Source organism: Palaemon carinicauda, chromosome 44 (genome assembly GCF_036898095.1).
Source record: "Palaemon carinicauda isolate YSFRI2023 chromosome 44, ASM3689809v2, whole genome shotgun sequence".
NCBI classification, from domain to species: domain Eukaryota; kingdom Metazoa; phylum Arthropoda; class Malacostraca; order Decapoda; family Palaemonidae; genus Palaemon; species Palaemon carinicauda.
In genome coordinates, this window is record NC_090768.1 from 3911628 (window position 1) to 3930520 (window position 18893).

General features: G+C 43.9%; 2 protein-coding genes across 13 annotated transcripts in view; both read left to right on the forward strand.

Annotated features, from left to right (window-relative positions):
• LOC137634286 (zinc finger protein 709-like) overlaps positions 1-18893 on the forward strand; it is a 166259-nt gene that overhangs the window by 112473 nt on the left and 34893 nt on the right. For 5 of the 12 annotated variants that reach the window (XM_068366604.1, XM_068366599.1, XM_068366600.1 and 2 more), the window contains exons 2-3: positions 10687-10811; positions 13543-13669. The exons of 2 other annotated variants lie outside the window; for them this stretch is intronic. The gene's annotated coding sequence lies outside the window, so the exon portion shown is untranslated. The remainder of the gene's footprint in view (positions 1-10686; positions 10812-13542; positions 13670-18893) is intronic. 5 more of the 12 variants (XM_068366607.1, XM_068366605.1, XM_068366606.1 and 2 more) reach the window with 2 other exon arrangements.
• Positions 10949-12913, forward strand: LOC137634193 (zinc finger protein 665-like). The gene has a single exon (XM_068366464.1). The coding sequence runs from the start codon at positions 10949-10951 to the stop codon at positions 12911-12913; it is 1965 nt and encodes a 654-aa protein (XP_068222565.1).

Here is an 18893-nt window from a genome sequence, read left to right on the forward strand (position 1 = left end):
GAACCTCTGCAGGTAAACCATGCTTCCTTGTGTTCCGAGTATTGAGTCAATACTGTCGCGTCCCCCATACCCTGACGAGGTGGTATTGGGAACGTCCTAACCCAGAGTTCCTTCTGGAACTCCAGGTCAACTGCCTAAGACGGGTCACACTTCTTCCTTCACACACAAGCTTACGTAGGCCACATGGTTCCTTGCGGTGCAAGGAACTTGTGAGGTGCAGGGACTCCTTTTCTCGAGTGCGACTCACTCGGATTCTGAGTCCCCGGGTAAAGCCAAAGCCAGTATGGCTGGGGACTTTCCACCCTTCCTAAGGGATAAGTCACCCTTTGTAAATAGCGTGGTTTGTATTTCGGTTACGGAACAAATGACAAATTCGAAGATAATTTGTATTTTTCCTAACCATACAAACCTTAGCTATTTACACATATTTGCCCGCCAGCCCTGTCCCCCAAGACAAGTCCTACCTCTAAGTGAAAGTGAGTATTCACCTGTGTGTGAGGGGGAGGAGGGGTAGCTAGCTACCACTCCCCTACCCCCCCGCTAACTAGCGCGGGGGTAATACACCCTCGTTAAATTCTAATGGCTCGCCATTTCAGCTACGCTAAAAGTAATACCCTTTGTAAATAGCTAAGGTTTGTATGGTTAGGAAAAATACAAATTATCTTCGAATTTGTCATATTTGTTCCGTAACTGAAATACAAACCACGTTATTTACATGGGGTAATTACTTCCGCGTAGCTGAAATGACGAGCCATAAGAATTTTAACGAGGGTTTACTACCCTCCGCTAGCACTTTACTTTTGGCTCGGATGGCGAGCGGATGTCTCCGCTCCCATCCTCGCTTGATGGCCATTAATGTTTTGTCTTTTAACTTACTTTTCTTATACTTAATATATTTAAACATTATTGATGTTTATATATATTCTTGTGTATAGAATATAGTAAGTTTCCTTTTCAGTGTTTGTGCGGTGTGTGTAGTGTACGTCTACGAGAGTGATCGCCGGCTTAGCGCTAGGCCACCTCGATTCTCTTCTTGGTCACGGCCGTTCACTCCTAGGCCACCATGGTTGCCTTCGTGGAGAGCGGCCCCTCTCTCGAGGTCGTTCATCTCTTGCTCCATACTACGTCTACTACGATAGCTTCTCGGGCCGAGTCGCTATTTCGTTTTATTTGTCTCAATTATTTTTATGAATCTATTTGTATTTTTAACTTTTCAGCTCGGGGAACACTTCCCTTCGGGGGTCTGTAATTCTTGGAACATTCAAAGTCAGTTACATAATTATAGTTGTTATAATTCTGTTTTAGTTAAGTTTTTCGACCTCCCCCTCGCCCGTGCATGTCAGTGGGGGAGGAGGGCGCATACCTAACTTTCGTTCTTATGTTTTTCTTTCCCTCGGGGTTACTCTTCGGAGTTTCACTCGGGGGAATTTCTGTTAAATAATTATTCATTTTTATTTCCCAGTTTACGATGCTGTTTTCTTCGTGCCTGTAGTGTAGCGGCGTCAATGACCTTAGATGTCAGGATGCTTGAAAACTTTAAATCAATCAATCAATCAATCTTCCATGGAACGTGGTTCGGGTTCTTATGGCTCTTAAGAGACCTCCTTGCGAACCATCACGCCAGGCTTCTGATCGTCACCTGACTTGGAAGACGGTGCTCCTGCTCGCTCTGGCCTCGGCCAAGCGTATCAGCGAACTTCAGGGTCTCTCGTACGACGTCGCCCATTGAAGAGGATGGGGGAGGTAATGTTCAGGTTTGTCACTGAGTTGGTTGCTAGACTCAAAAGGATTTTGAGTCTCCGTTATGTAACAGATCCGATCAGACCATCTCCTACTATACCCAGTAAGGAGTCTGGGGTGTTATCTTAAAAGAACAGCTGCAGTTCGTCCTCACGTGCAAGCCCTGTTTGTGAGCACAGGAAGGACGAAGAGGAGGATCACCAAGAATACCTTTTCAGCCTGGATTCAAAGGGTCATTCATCACGCCCTGAATCCAGATCCTCCTCCGTCACGTCGCCTTAGAGCACACGATGTCATAGGCATCGCAACGTCCCTGGCCTTCAAGAGGAACTACTCTGTGAAGCAGGTGCTACAAGCTGGAGTCTGGAAGCGTCAAACAACCTTCGCAGCCCACTACTTGCAGGACGTGACCCACAGGAGCCTCGATACTTTCTCTATCGGACCTGTGGGGGCTACACAACAGCTGGTCTAACCTCAGGCTCCTTAATGGACAGGTAGCAGAAGGTTGAGGGCATTGTTACCCAGTTTTAGACTGCATGAAGGAGAGAGTATGTCTGGCCCGTACTCTTTTCTTCGTCCTCCCCGCTCTTGGGGAAAGCAGCATCCTGGGTTCTCTGCATAGCTGACCTCAAACCACTGCAGGTAAACCATGCTTCCTTGTGTTCCTAGTATTGATATAATACTGTTGCGTCCCCCATACCCTGACGAGGTGGTATTGGGAACGTCCTAGCTTAGAATTCCATCTAAAGGACTTCAGGTCAACTTCCTAGGACAAGTCACACTTCATTCCTTCACACACAAGCTTATGTAGGCCGCACGTTCCTTGCAGAGCAAGGAATTTGCGAGGTGCAGGGACTCCTTTTCTTGAGTGCTACTCACTCGGATTCTGAGTCCCCGGGCAAAGCCAAAGCCAGTAAGGCTGGGACTTTTCCACCCTACCTAAGGGTTAAGTCACCCTATGTAAATAGCGTGGTTTGTATTTCGGTTACGGAACAAATGACAAATTCGGAGATAATTTGTATTTTTCCTAACCATACAAACCTTAACTATTTATACATATTTGCCCGCCAGCCCTGTCCCCCATGAAGTCCTACCTCTAAGCGAAGTGAATCAGTTCACCGGTGTGTGAGGGGGGAGGGGTAGCTAGCTACCCGTCCCCTACCCCCTCGCTAACTAACGAGAGGGTAGTTAACCCTCGTTAAAAATCTAATGGCTCGTCATTTCAGCTACGCCGAAAGTAATACCCTATGTAAATTGCTAAGGTTTGTATGGTTAGGAAATATACAAATTATCTCTGAATTTGTCATTTTTCCTAACTATACAAACCTTAGCTATTTAACCAAACTTGGCCGCCAACCCTATCCCCCTTGAAGTCCTACCTCCAAGCAAAGTGAGCTCAAGCACAGGTGTCTGAGAGGGGGGTGTTAGCAAGCTACCCTCCTCTACCCCCACTAACTAGCAGTGCGGATAGTAAACCCTTGTTAAAAATTAATGGCTCGTCATTTCAGCTGCGCCGAAAGTAATACCCCTATTAAATAGCTAAGGTTTGTATAGTTAGGAAAAATACAAATTATCTACAAATTTGTCATTTCAGGGCACTGTGCTTATGTCTTTCCAGTGCACCCCAATATTCACCAGTGTTCTAGTATCATCCTGGGCTCTCAGGATTTGCATCTGTCTCCTCCGTCATCTGACCGACTTACTGATCCTAGCAAACTCCGTGGCAACCCTTTTTCAGCACCAAGACAAATTTCGAGGTTTTGCCAAGATCTGGGGATTATGGTAAACCTCGAGAAATCTTCCCTGCTTCCCACTAAGAAGACTGGTATTCCTAGGAATGATTTTAGACACCTCTCTCTTCAAAACCTTCCCATCAGTAGACTGAATAACGAGCCAGAGAAAGGTCGCAAGACCTTTTCTCAAGCCGAGAAGAAGTCTAAGCCCAGAAGTGGCTATATCTCCTCAGACACCTATCATCCTTGGCCCGTCTAGATCTCAACGGCAGCCTCAGGATTCAATCTCTCCAGTAGCGGCTTGAGTCCAATTGGAATCAGGCCTTTGATTCCTCGGATATTCTGACCCCCATGGGACCAAAGGAACAGATGGACCTCGAGTGGTGGGTGGCAGACGAGTATCTGCGGAGGGGCGTAGATCTTCTCGTCCTTCCCCCGGACTTGATGCTGTTTTTAGACACATCAAAAGAAGGGTGGGGGACCAACATGATGCACCACACAAGCTCAGGCCTCTGGCCAGAGTCTGAAAAAATACCTTCACTTAAATTTCTTAGAAATGAAGGCCGTTTTTCTGCTCCTACAACAGTCCCATCAGTATCTGGTGGGCCACTCAGTAGTGGTGATGAGTGACAACCCCACAGTAGTGACTCACATCAACAAACAACTCGGTACTTGTTCGCAGCCCCTATCCCATCTAGCAGTAGAAATACTGAGAGGGCCTGAAGTCCATTTGGTACCGCTATCAACCCGTTTCATTCCAGGCTAGAGGAATGTGCTCGCTGACAATCTGAGCAGAGCATCTCATGGCATGGGTACCGAAGGGTCTTTGGATCATCTAGTAGCCTACAAAGTCATGACTTTGTGGGGTTCTCCAACCATGGATCTGTATGCAATGGCCCTGAACTTCAGGTTCCTGTTGCTCCCCAGTCCCAGCCCCAAGGCTCTCTGGTAAGATGCATTTTAACAACGTTGGGGACAATAACGACATTTACGCCTTTCCCCCGTTCTGTCTGATGAGAAGGGTACTCAACCAGGCCAGTACATCTGTCAACCTCTCAATGACTCTCGAAGTTCCACTATGGCATCATGAGGAATGGTTTCCGGATCTTCTGCAGCTCCTGACGGAGCCTCTAAGAGAACTCTCTCCACGATACGATCTACTCAGACAATCACACGTCAACATCTACCCCAAAGCTTTAGCTTCGCCATGACTGCAAGCCTGGAGACTACCCAGCACCTCCTCACTCAGAGAGGATTTTCGCAACAAGTTGTGAAGAGGATGTCTGGATATCTGCGGGATTCCTTAGCTGTAGTCTACCAGCCAAAGTAGAACACCTTCTGTGGTAGGTGTCATGGAAGGGGTATCTCTCCACTTGATGCCACTATTCCAGCAATAGCGGAATTCCTCGGTTATTTGCGGGAGGAAAGACGCCTTTCAGTTTTGGCAGTGAAAGGCTATTGCTCACCTTTGAGCCTTGCCTTCAAACTGAAAGGAAGGGACATTTCATCGCTAGATCTTTCCTTACTCATACGGACTTACGAACATACTTGTCCTCAGTTGGAAGTGAGACCTCCCCACTATGTCAGGCAACAGATCGCCACCTGGCTGGGAAGACAGTGTTCCTTCTTGCTTTGACCTTGGCCAAACAGGTCAGTGAACTTCATGGTCTCTCATACGACATCGCCCATTCAAGGGTAAGGGGAGAGGTAACGTTAAGCTTCATCTCTTGAGTTTGTTGCCAAGACTCAGAATCCAAGGGTGATGGATCCTAGATTCGACCCCTTCGGGATAACGAGTCGCTGCTCTGTAACTGACGTTCTAGATCATCTGTTACTGTGCCCAGTGAGGAATTTGATGCTCTTCCTCATGAGAACAGTGTAGTGGTTTGCGGACTGTGGCCAGATGTAGCATGCAGACTGCCTAGTGTCCGAATGCTGACCACACTCCAACATTTTACTACACAAAAAGGAAGCATTGATAATTCTTTGGTGTTCTGCTAACTAGGACAGCATCATCAGCATTCTCTAGGTCAGCAAATTTCCTATCACCAATCCAATCCAATCCTTCTCCACCATCTACATACGCATTACAAAATCCAAAATCCTTGAGGAGGATAAACAACATAGGTGACAACACATTCCCTTGGAGTACTCCGCTGTTAACATTAACTTTGCACTTGCTCTGCTCATGAACAGACTTAATCAAATTTATATTTGTTTTGTAACTGGAATACAAACCTATGCTATTTTTTAGGGTATTACTTTCCCTCTTCGGACGCATAGGAACGGAATTGCAGATGACGTAGACGTGGTCCTCACCATAGGCGTTCTAGATGGCGAAGTGCAAGAGCTTTCTCTCTCTCGCCTCGTAAATCGAGTTCCGAGAGAGACTTTAACTCCTCTGCTTCCTGTTCAGGATACAGAGGCAAATATTATTACAATGGGAGTGAACTGGATTCCTCCCATTCCTCCTCCTCCTCTTCCTGTTATTACTCAAGGGAAAGAAAGGACAGTAGAGGAAAGATTATGAGCTCCATTAAAACAGAAAAATCTCTTCACGATGTCATTACTATTGATGACTCCACGGAGAACCTCATATCACGCGCGAGTACAAGCTCTACTGATGTACCCCCTTGAGGCTTCGGTATCTAGCTCGGGAGCCTCACGTTTCATTAAGATTATGAGAATCTTCCCCCATTTAAGAGGTTTTGATGAGCCTCCCTGAGCACAGACTGTTAACAGACGGTGCGCTATCGATGCTACCTTCCTGCAGTCTCAGAGACCCACTTGACGTGGGTCTCTCCAACCAGATTAAGGACACGCTTGAGTTTTTGAATAATGTACTCAAGTCTCCACTACAGAAAACTCACTAAAGGCGAGTAGATCCTCGAAGATTCCTACATTATTTCTGTCACGCCAAAGACGTTTTTACGTTAACTCCAGTGCCTTTCAAAGCCCTCTTCCCATTGATCCGGATGTGGCTAACTTAGTACCATTGGTACAGGCGGAAAGACTAACAAATTTACCCGCTACGATTTCAGGACTGGAACTGGCTAACAAGAAGGTAACAGCCATGTTAGTCATAGAAACATGCTTGTCGATAGACCGCTAGTCTAGGGCATTCTCCAGTTTTGCCATTTCTAGAGACCTCAAGGATTAGAATGTACGGGAACAGTTCAAGGAACTTTCAAGATCGGGCGCTAAAGCCATAGAGTTTCTCCTTCATCAGAACGTTTTCCTTTGGGGAAATTGTTCGGAAGAGGTGAGACGCTATTTTGCCTAAATTTTCTAGACATTTGTCCTCTAGACTCTCTGGTTCTTAGCAACTTGGACCTAGTTAGCTCTCCCTCCCTCTCTATCCTCAGATGTTGCTAAGGTGGTTGAGAAGATAGAGAGGCTGGGACAAAACCCTATAGTAAGCAGAAAAAAAATGAACTCTCCTTTTAGGCCAACCCCCCAACATACATTTCCTCCCTCCCATGGATGCACAACAGCCTGGGAGGTGGAATCCTAGACCCACTTTTTGTCGGAGAGGACAACCCTCTGGTCGAAAAGGATGTGGTGGATGATTTTCACACAAGAGAGGGCATGTCCTCCAGCTTACCACCAGTGAGGGGATGTCTACAATGCTCTTTTCCAAAGGTAGCAGAACTTGGGGGCCAACCCTTGGCTGTAGAAGTCCTCCCTTCAGGGTACCAGATCCCCATCATAGACTGTCCACCTCTTTTGACCAGGAATCAGAATCAACCATATTATTTGAAAGGATCTCCAAAAGACCTCTTATCAGATGATGTCTCCAAGTTGCTAAGCAAAGGAGGAGTGGAGGAAGTCTTCTATGACTCTCCATGTTTCCTCAGCAATCTATTCCTGGTAGAGAAGCTGATGGGAGGTTGGAGACCCGTCATAAACCTCACCCTCTTGAAGTTCACTATTTTGCAGACAAGGCTCAAGAGGGAGACCACAACCTTTGTTCTCCAAGCTATCAGGAAAAACGACTACCATCTGACCATACACCTGAAAGATACCTACTTTCAGGTCCCCATCCTTCCTGCTTCGAGGAAGTACTTAAGGTTTCCCTTTTGAGAGAACCTGTTCCAATTAAAGGTGCTGTGCTTTGGACTATCTACAACCCCCCAAGTCTTCACCAAAGTCTTTGTCCTTGTCTCACTCTGGGCACATGACATGGGCATCAGGCTCATGAGATACCTCCTCTTGTCAAAATCCTGAGCTCTCATGTTGAAACACAGAGGCCTACTACTGGATCTGTTCAAGGAGTTAGGGGTCCAACTGAACCTGCAAAAGTCCAGCCTCATCCCCAGTCAGTCTATCAGGTATCTGGGCATGGTCATAGACTTGGTGCAAGCCAAAGCCTTCCCTACTCCAGACAGAATAGCAAGGTTCAGAACATTGGCAATAACCTTTCTGAAAGGGAAACTCCTGTCAGAAGTTGTTAGGTCATATCTCCTTGTTAGAGAAACTTGTCCCCCCAGGGAGGTTGCATCTACACTTGGTGGAAGGGGCTCTAAATACCCAGTCGTCACACACTTCAAACTATTTCTCAACCCTGCTGCAAGTACCGTAGATGATGATATCGGATCACCTGTGGTGGTTGAACGACGAGAACCTGTTAGCAGGAACCCCCCTTCAGGCTTTTTCCCCACAGCTCATGCTGTTCACAGTTGCATCTCGCCAGGGGTGGGGCACTGATATGGGAAAGAAACAGATTTCGAGCTTATGGTCAAAAGAGGACAAGAACTTCCACATAACCTTCCTGTAAATTAAAGCGGCGCAACTAGTATTACTCCACATCGCAAGAACTGAAAGGTCACTCTGTGGTGTTGGTGAGCGAAAACTCCACAGTAGTGACCTACAGCTTCAAGCAAGGAGGCATAACCTCTCTCCTGCTATACAAACTAGCAGTAGAGATTCTCAAGTGGACACAATCCCTGTCGATCTCTCTTTCGGCTAAGTATATCCCCGGGAAGAGAAACATCATTGTGGATCATCTGAGCTGTCAAGGGCAGACAGTTGGTTCAGATTGGTCTTTGTTTCCTCTAGTGGTTAGGAAACTATTGACTTTGTGGGGTTTCACGTCTGTACATTTTCGCCACCCACCTAAATCACAAACTCTCAATGTACACTATTGCTTTCCAGTCCCAGACAAAGCTGCAGTGATGGAAGATGCATTTCAACACCTATGCGACAGTCTAGACTTGTAGGCCTTCCCACCATTATGTCTGATTTGTCAGACAATGAACAGAATCAGAACATCCAAGGGAGTCAGAGTAACGCTAATTGCCCCTGGGTGGCCAGCAGCTCAGTGGTATTCACACCTACTGGAACTTCTCACGGAAATACCAAGAGAACTTCCAGAATAGCCAAATCTGCTATGCCAAACTCTAAGAAAATTCCTCCATGCAGTACATTGCCTATCCCTTCACAGCTGGAGATTATCCAGTGTCTCCTCCGAAAGAAAGACTTTTTAAAACCCACTGCAAAGCAGCTTTCTTCATACCTCCGAAGGTTTTCTCTAGCAGTCTACCAGGCAAAGTTAAAAATCTTCTGTGATTGGTGTTGTAAGGGGAATATTGCTCCACTCAAAGCCACTATTCCCCTGATTGCAGACTTTTTACTGTTCCTAAGGAACAAAAAGGCCCTTTCAGTCACTGAGGGAAAAGGATCTCTCTAACTCCTGAGAACTCTCAGCCTTGATTAGAAGTTTTGATCAGTCTTGCCCTCCTCAAGGACTACCCCCCCCCCTCCCCCATACAAATCAATGCATAAAACATGAGACAGAGAACTTACCTTATAAAGACAGTCTTCCTCCTTGCCTTAGCTTCGGCCAAGGGAGTAAGCAAACTACATGGTCTATCTCAGCTTATGTCACATTCCAGCGGATAGAGAGAACAATCCTTGTCCTTTGTTTCTGAACTTGTGGTCAAAACTCAAATCCAGTTGATAATGATATCAGATTTAACTCTTTAACAATCTTGTCTCTCTAAGAGATGACCCAGATGACATGTTACCATGTCCTGTAAGAGCAGTACGTAAATATCTGAAAAGGACGCAATATCTTAGCCTAAAATTTCCAATTTGTTTGCGAGCACTGGTCGCTCCAGAAAGTGTTTCCAGAAACACCATTTTTCTCTGGTTAAGAGAAACTATCCTCAGAGGAACCATCTCCAATGGCCTTCCCTCGAGCACATGATATAGGCTTGCTGCAACCTTAGCGTTCCACAAAAACCACTTGGTAGCACAAGTTCTAAAAGTAGGAGTCTGGAAGAGACAAACCACTTTTACAAATCACTACCTTAAATATTGCATGCACAGGTCCTTAGACACCTTTTTCATAGGACCCATTATTGCTGCTCAACAAATAGTCTAACTTAAGCTCATATGGGATAAGTAATTGCTTATCCCAGGCATCAGTAACTTATTTTCTGCATTATGAGGGTATTTATGAGTACACTGTATAAAGGCGAATAACGATTTTGATCGGACTTTATGCTCTCACTTAAAATTCTCCCTAATGCTAGTAAGAATACCTGGTGTTTTGTTTGTATATTGGCTGATATATTGATATTATATTGAATATATTGATAATACAAGCCACTTGCTGGTCATATCACTTCACCCTGGCAAAGCTCTCTAGAATGGAACAGAAAGCCCTGAATCATACAAGCTGGCTGCACAGTTCGCAAATAATTCACTTTGATCACTTGCTATTGTATCTTGAGAGATAAAGGCAGACCTCCTACTTTCACAGAGACTTTCTTCCACCTATAGAAGACTCACTGTTTACAGTAACTGACTAAAAAGTTTGTATCCGTGTAATAATAAACTACAAATTTTATATGATTTGTATTTTTCCTAGCTATACAAACCTGAGTCATTTACCAAAGGTCCTGCCTCAGCCAACCCACAAGTCTTTGACTAGAAGTGTTTGTGAGTAAGCAATTGATAAAAACAGGATGTGTCATGTGCAGCAGTTGCCTAGCAATGTAACGTGATGTAATCTACCAATTTCTGTTTGATTGTCTGGCCATAGAAATCAAAACCAGAAGTAACCCATATAAATGACTCGGGTTTGTATAGCTAGGAAAAATACAAATTATATAAGATTTGTAGTGTTTGTATATATGGAACAAGAATAATTGTAGATTTTTTTACACTGGTAAGCTCATAGGCCTTATAAAATAATTTGAATTTTCAGGAATTGATGCAGTAGCTATTTGGAAACCAGTCGCTCAAAAGTGAAAATTAGGTAAAGATTGAATGAAAGCCGTTACATCGTTTAACAAGATATGCAAGAACTCCAAGGCAATTTATTTGTGACAGGTATTCAGTTCTGCACATTTATAATTGGTACAATTAAAGTAGCTATGATAAAGGTACCATTTATACCTTGAGTAGTGTAGTGACAAGTTATTTTTAAAGTGCTCCTTGATTTTCTGTGAAGTTTTGAGATATTAATAATGGGCATCATGCATAGAAGAGGGAACTTGAATAAGTGTACTGTTTGTGGCAGTGAATTTGCTCTGAAGAGTAGTCTTAAAATTCACGAGTTAAGTCACAGTCAAGCAGACAAGCCTCATGTGTGTAGTATTTGTGGCAAGCAATTTACCTTTCAAACAAGTTTAAAGACTCACATTCTAGGTCATGCTCCTAAAATGCCATTCGAATGTAAGACATGTGGGAAAAATTTAATGCACAAAAATGATCTAAAGAAGCACATGAAATCACATAATAAGACTGAACTAGAAGGTTCATCTTCTAAAGAGCTTTTTATGTCAGAGAGCGATATAGTGAAAACAAAGGACAATGCTGAAGTTAAATCAGAGTGTAAGGTGTGCTCAGAAATATTTACTTGTAAATCTGATCTCAGGAAACACATGTCTGTGCACAGTACCATTAAAAAGCCCATATGTTTGACCTGCCATAGAAAATTTCCATCTGAAGAAATGCTTTTGAGTCATGTATATCAAAAAGTATATCCTTGTGGGATATGTCCAGAGTCTTTCAATTCCTGTAGTCTTTTAAGGAAGCATATGAGAATTCATTCTTGTGAGTGCATGATTTGTGGCGAGAAGTTTGAATTTAAAAGGGACTTGAAAAGACATGCACTAACTCATAAAGAAGATCTGAATTGCAACTCATGTCCAAAGAAATTTTCAAGTCAGTGGAAGTTAATGCAACACCTACAAAGAGTCCATGGAAAAGTTCGGGATGTTCAGTGTGACTTTTGTGGTAAAATGTATACTAGACAATACTTGCAAAATCATTTAAAAACTCATACAGGAGAAAGACAATACAAGTGCCATGTTTGTGGAGCAAGTTTTGTCCAAAATGTCCATTTAAAAACTCACTATAAAACTCATTCAGGTATCAAAGACTATCATTGTGACATATGTGGGAAGAGCTTTGCTCTTAGATGTACACTTACTTACCATTATAGAACACATACTGGAGAAAAACCATATAAGTGTGATGTCTGTAATAAAGCGTTTGTGCAGTTGTCATCATTATCTCAACACAAACAAGTTCACTTTCCTAGTAGTCCCCACCATTGTCTGTTATGTGATAAGAAGTATGCATACAAATACACATTAAATGCTCATTACAGGGAACACACTCCAGAGGAATTAGAAAAGTTGGATCCACAGTTGTTGAACTCTATATGGAATAGATGTAGAATACGGGAAAAGTGTGGGAAGTGGGAGTGTGAATACTGTAAGAAGACCTTTAAAGTAAAGGCTAATTATATGATGCACATGAAGCTTCATACAGGAGAAAAACCCCACTCATGCTCACTGTGTAGTAAAACATTCAGACTGAAAGCAAACCTCAAGATACACCAGAGAACTCACACAGGAGAGCGTCCGTATTCATGTGAGTTGTGTACTAAACGCTTTGTTCAACAGTCTCATCTCAAAGCTCACATGGTTCTACATACCGGTGGAAAGCCACACACATGTAAAGTTTGTGGCAGATCTTTTGGTTACAAGAATAATCTTATAGCCCATAGGAAAATACATCTAAGGGAGATGGATTCATCTTCAGCCAGCAAAGGAAATAAAGTTTTGTGTTGTGATGCATGTAGGGTTGTGTTCCCTACAAATAAGAAGTTCAAAGCACATTTAAAAGTTTGTCCTGTTAAATGTGAAACTGTTGAAAACAATGATATATCAGAGTCGTCACTTCATTCTGACTTTACAAGTTACTCTCCTGGTTATATTTTAACAGCTAAATATGAAGAACTAATTTCTGAAGGGGTGTGCATTGTGCCTTCCATTGAATGTTCTTCAGATGTGCCATTAGATCCAAATGATGAGTTGAAGTCTCAGTTGGTATTGAGCTTAAGTGAAAGCGCAAGGGTTGATGATAAAGCAGATCTCATGGTATATGAAATTGTTGAAGATCATGGTGATCAGACTTCGTAGTTATGTAACCCTTTTTGCATAATATATTGTATCAGGAAACATGAAATGCAGTTGTGATCGAGTTTATTGATGTTCTTTTGGATAGATTTATCATTTGCAAGACTTCAAAAAACTTTATTCACCTTTAAGAAGCTGTTGACTATTCACAATTCGAATTATAATTTGTCCTTGTGGTCTCTGATCCTGATGTGTTTTAGGCTTATTCTAAAGGTTTCTTGTACAGAGAGCATATAGTATAGGACAGGAGCCATTTTAAAGAAAAACAATATTGTTCTTTAAAGTAATAGTATGAAGTTGTTTTCCAAGAATTATTAGACTTTTAATCATAGAAAACCTAAATCTCATTGAATGAGAAAATAAATTATGTCGTGTTACTTGTGTTTTCTTTGAGGTAATATTTTCCTAAGCACATTACACTGCTAAATAACCAATGTAACCGGGAATTAAATTGTTTGTTGGTACATTTCTGGGGTTCCCTCTTAACAACTTGTAATTTATTCCAACTTAGTCAGAAAAGTTTGCTTTGGTGCATGTTTAATATTAGGTACTCAATACATTGTTGAAATCAAGTTATTTGTATAGTATAGTAATGAAATAACAAATACAGATAATCAAACTTGTTACTTTAGGTAGTCTGGATGGGAATCAAAGTTCTGAATTTCTATTAGAAACAAGTGAAGCATTAATAAGAAATCAGTCAAGGTTCTCTACATGAAAAGGACTCCCCTCATTGTGTCTCATTTTGTTCTTGCTAAGGTTAGTGCAACCAGACTACTCAGTAAAGAAATTATTGCTACTACAACCCTTGTGACTTTGTTGTGTCTGTGTTTCAAGTTCTCATTAAGTCTATTTTTACCCATCTCATTTGTTTCAGTTTTGTGTTATTTTTTTATTTAATTCTAATGCATTTGATTTTTTAATTTTTAAGTGTGGGAATTTATTCCGTCTACTTTACATTATATATTTAATGATAAGTACTGAACAGTACATCAAGCATTCATTTGTTCCGTAACTGGAATACAAACCACGCCATTTATTAGGGGTTATACTTTCGGCGGAGTTGAAATGACGAACCATTGGAATTTAGTGAGGGTTAACTACCCACACTGCTAGTTAGCGGGGGTAGGGGTAGCTTGCTACGACTCTCGTTCACACACCTGTGATTTAGTCACTTTACTTTTGGCTCGGATTGAGAGCGGTTGTTTCCTCTCTCCCTCCTCACTTATTCTGGACTGCCATTAATTATTGTCTTTTAACTTACTTTTTCTTATACTTGTGTATATATGAAAACATTCTTAATGTTTATGTGTATAGAAATGTGATAAGTTTCCTTTTTAATTATCTAACTTACCCGGTAGTTATATATATAGCATACGTCCCTGATGTCACGGCAGAAATTTCAAAATTCGCGGCAATCCCCGATTGGGTAGCCAGGTGTACCACCAGTGCGCCCTCTAGCTAGGTACCTGGAACCATTCCAGTGATTCCTCAGATCTTCCCTGCCGCCGCACCGGCGACATCATTGGATTTTTCACTTTCTGTAACCTGTATAATTGCAGTTATCTTGGTGATGTACAATTTGGTTTTGGCTTTTGCTCGTTTGGTTGATTTTTAAGAAAATATAGTCCTATTAGTATACTTTCTTTAGATAATCATTGATCTATTATAAGAGATTAAATAAAACTAGCGTACAGATAAATTTATGCTACGTAGTACTCATGTCGATCGATAAAGTCCTACAAATTACTTTGTATCGTTATTTATTTTTTCGATATTGGAAATACTAATATTAATCGTATAGCCTATTGCATTCTCATTCAAGCCTGGGCGAAAAAGTTAAATCTCTCGCAGCGGTCAGGTCTAAATTTATGAAAGAGTTAAGAAGTTCAAGTTTCAGTGGTAAATCAGTGCAGTGGAGGGTGCGTCTGCTCGTACCTGTCGTTCGCCTAGCCCTAGACCCTTTCCAAGCTCCCCAACCCCTGGGAGAAGGAATGTCGACAGGCGAAAGGAGGCGAGAGGCGTTAACCCCTGAACAGTCGTCCCCTCGAGCATACCTGTTGACGCTTCCCAGAACGCTCGCCCTCGCCATGGGAAAGGCAAGGTAAAAGTGTTATCTTCGCCGTCGGATGATGCAGCTCTCAGACGGGGCTGGCGTCTTACGTATTTCCCTTCCTGCTAGACAAGAAGAGAGTTGCTCGTCATGACGCCGAGCGTTTAGATTCTAAACGCCATGACGCCAAGCGTTAAAGAGTTGGACTACATCACGCCAAGCATCGAGTACTGTAGTTGGAAGTCATGACACGTAACGCCAAGCGTCAGAGCATTGGATGTCAAGCTACTAACGCTGCTGTAAGCGATGTTTGACATTGAGCGGATGTCATGAAACCAAGCGTCGAGATAGCGAACGTCATAGTTCCGAGCGTCTAGATCGCGAACGTCATTGTTCCGAGCGTCAAGCGTTGGAACAACGTGACGCCAGGCGTCATGATATCGCCGAGCGTAAGAGCCTCAGAAGTCATGAAACCGAGCGTCGAGATCGCGAGCGTCATAGTTCTGCAGTTAGACGTGACGCCGAGCGTCAAGCAGTTAGACGTGACGCCGAGCGTCAAGCAGTAAGAGCCTCGGACGTCGTGATGACGCCAGTCGAGGCGAAGGTCTTAGTTCCGATCGTAATGATCGCGAGCGTCATAGTTCCGAGCGTCAAGCGTTGGAACAACGTGACGCCAGGCGTGATAATCTTAGACCCATGGACGCCAGAAGTCAGGACCTTAAGGAGTTGACTCCTAGAAAACAAGACGTCTCTAACTCGGTTAGAGACTTGTAGGAGGAAGGGATCGGCGATCTCCTTCCCCCTACTGATCTTTTAGAGGAAGTCTCGAAAGGAGAAGATCCTAAGATCTTCCATCCTTCGGTTGACTTTTAGAAACTCATGAGAGTTTTTGCCGAAGAGTTTCCGAATTATTTTGTGCCTGCTGATCCTCGTTCCCGGCCTTCAGAGTTTACGCTGGGAATGTGTCGAAGGAGTCTCTGTTTATAAGATGGTGCTGTCTCGATCATCTAAAAGAGCTTTGAGGATGATGGGAGACTGGATGCAATCCTAGAAAGACCAGGGAAAGACTGTTTTCTCTTTTCCCCCGGCTAGATTGGCCTCCAGATCTAGTGTTTGGTACGAGACGAGAGAAGTTCTCAGCTTGGGAGTTCCTGCTTTGCCCAAGGAGACTTTTCGAGTTTAGTAGACGCTCCTCGTTGGATGGCCATGATAAGGACCAAAATACTCTGTTCAAGGTCAGAGCTTGATCATCTTCTCAAAGGCGTCTTCAGAGCTTTCGAAGTATTCAATTTCCTTGACTGGACTCTGGGAGTCTTGGGGAAGAAGGTTTCTGCCTTGAAGGATGTGGACACTGATAGTCTCATCCACATCATGTCAGGCATGGATAAAGCCTTAAGGGACAGTTCCAATGAGTTGGCAGCCCTTTTCTCAGCGGGGTTCCTCAAGAAAAGAGCCCAGATGTGTTCTTTTCTGTCCATTGGGGTTACACCCATTCAGAAGTCAGAATTGAGGTACGCACCTCTTTCTTCCTCTTTTTCCTCAAGAGTTGGTCAAAGAGGTCTCTTCCACTTTAGTCAAAAAGGCCACACAGGATTTGGTGTCTAAAACAGCAAGGAAGGTTCTGCCTACTTCTTTCTCAAGCCGCACAGACAGCAGTAGGAGCCAAACTAAACAACTTCTGGCGAGCTTGGGAGAGGAGAGGAGCAGACCTTTGGTCCATACAGTTACTAAAGGAGGGATGCGAAATCTTTTTCCTAGGGAAACCTCCTTTAATAGTAACTCCGATAGATCTCTCTGCCAGATACTGAGAGGAGTCAAAGAGACAGGCTATGCAACATCAAATGTCTCTCTTATTGGAGAAGGAGGCAATAGAGACCAGTCCTGGATGTAAGTGCTCTCAACGCCTTCGTTCAGAAGACAAAGTTCTCCATGGAGACATCAAAATCAGTCCTAGCAGCAGTAAGAAAGGACGACTGGATGGTCTCTTTAGACCTCCAGGATGCTTACTTCCACATCCTCATCCATCCAAACTTCAAGCAATACCTGAGGTTCGTGTATAAGGAGGAATTTTTCCAGTTTTGGGCTCTTTGTTTCGGCCTAAGCACCGCCCCTCAAATAGATGATGCGTCCGCTAGGACCTGTCGTTCCTCTAGCCATAGACCTTTTCCAAGCTCCCCAACCCCTGGGAGAAGGAATGTCGAACGGCGAAAGGAAACGAGAGGTATTAGCGCCCGAGCTCTCGTCCCCTCGAGCGTACCTGTTGACGCTTCACAGGACGCTTGCCCTCTCCATGTGAAAGGCGAGGTGAAAGTGTTTTAGTCCTCATCGAATGACGCAGCACCCAGACAGGGCTGGCGCCTCGCATCCAGACCTCTGAAGAGGAAGATTGTCTCTGTCGAACAGTGTCGTGTCATGACGCCTCAGGCTCCAGGTTGCAGCCATTGGAGCAGTCCAGAGTGTTTCCTACTCAGAGCTTATTCCTACAATCGCTGCCTGGAGGATCTGCAGATGACGTTGAGCTTATCAGAAGAATTGGGTCTTCTGATAAACAGGGACAAGTCTCAACTGACACCATCCCAAGAGATAATTTATTTGGAGATGGAGATTCAGAGTCAAGTTTTTCGGGCTTTTCCGTCTGCCTCAAGGACGGAGCAAGCCCTGTTGAAGCTTCATTGCTTTCTAGAGGAACGGCAGTGTTCTGTGAGAGAGTGGATGAGTCTGCTGGAAACCCTCTCCTCGTTGGAGCAGTTTGTCTCCCTGAGAAGACTGAGTCTTCGCCCTCTTCAGTTCCACCTCAAATGCCATTGGAACAAGGGAAAGGAAATAGAGACAAAAAGCATCCCCATTACGGAATCCGTAAAAAGTTGCCTTCAGTGGTGGAACGATCCGGTCAAACTTCAAGAAGGTCTTTCCTTGGAACAGAGGAACCCAGACCTTGTATTGTGTTCCGACGCCTCGGACTCGGGGTGGGGAGCAACACTGGGCAAGTTGGAGATCTCGGGTCTCTGGTCAAAAAATCAGGAGATCTTCCACATAAACCAGAAGGAGCTGTTGGCAGTCCTGTTGGCCCTCAAAAGATTCGATAGGTCAGTACTGAACAGAGTGGTGCAGGTCAACGCCGCCAACACTACAGCGTTGGCCTACATAGCCAAACAAGGCGGAACCCACTCAAGGTCACTTTACGAGACTGCGAGAGTTCTTCTTTACTGGACAAAAGAGAAGAATGTAACCCTTGTAACAAGGTTTATTCAGGGGGAAAAGAACGTGATGGTAGACAGTCTCAGCAGGAGAGGTCAAGTTTTGTCCATAGAATAGACGCTTCATCAAGAGGTCTGCAAATACCTGTGGCGGATTTGGGGTCGTCCTTGTGTAGACCTGTTTGCAACCTCGAAGACGAAGAGGTTGGAGACATACTGCTCCCCAGTGCCAGATCTCGAAGCAGTCCACATTGACGCTTTCCTTTTAGATTGGTCTCACCTGGACATGAACGCATTCCCTCCGTTCAAGATTGTACACAAAGTGATGCAAACAGTTTGTGTCACGAGGGAACCAGATTAACTCTAGTGGCCCCCTTTTAGCCCTCAAGAGAGTGGTTCACAGAGGCACTAGAATGGATGGTGGACACCCCGAGAAGCCTTCCATTAAGAGTAGATCTACTCAAACAACCCCACTTGGAAAGATACCATCAAAACCTCCAAGCTCTTCATCTAACTGCCTTCAGACTATCGAAAAACTCACAAGAACTAGAGGTTTTTCGAAGGCGGCAGCTAGGGCGATTGCAAGAGCAAGGAGGTCTTCTACTATCTAGGTTTTTAGAGAATGGTACAGTCAACTCTGTTTTTCTCTTTCAGTACCTCTGTGACTCAGATTGCTGACTTCCTGTTATACTTTAGAAGGAAACGTAGGTTTTCATCTTCTTCCATCAAGGGA

Coding starts and splice junctions, on each gene's coding strand:
- LOC137634193 (XM_068366464.1), top strand. CDS start 10,949: ATGGGCATCATGCATAGAAGAGGGAACTTGAATAAGTGTACTGTTTGT.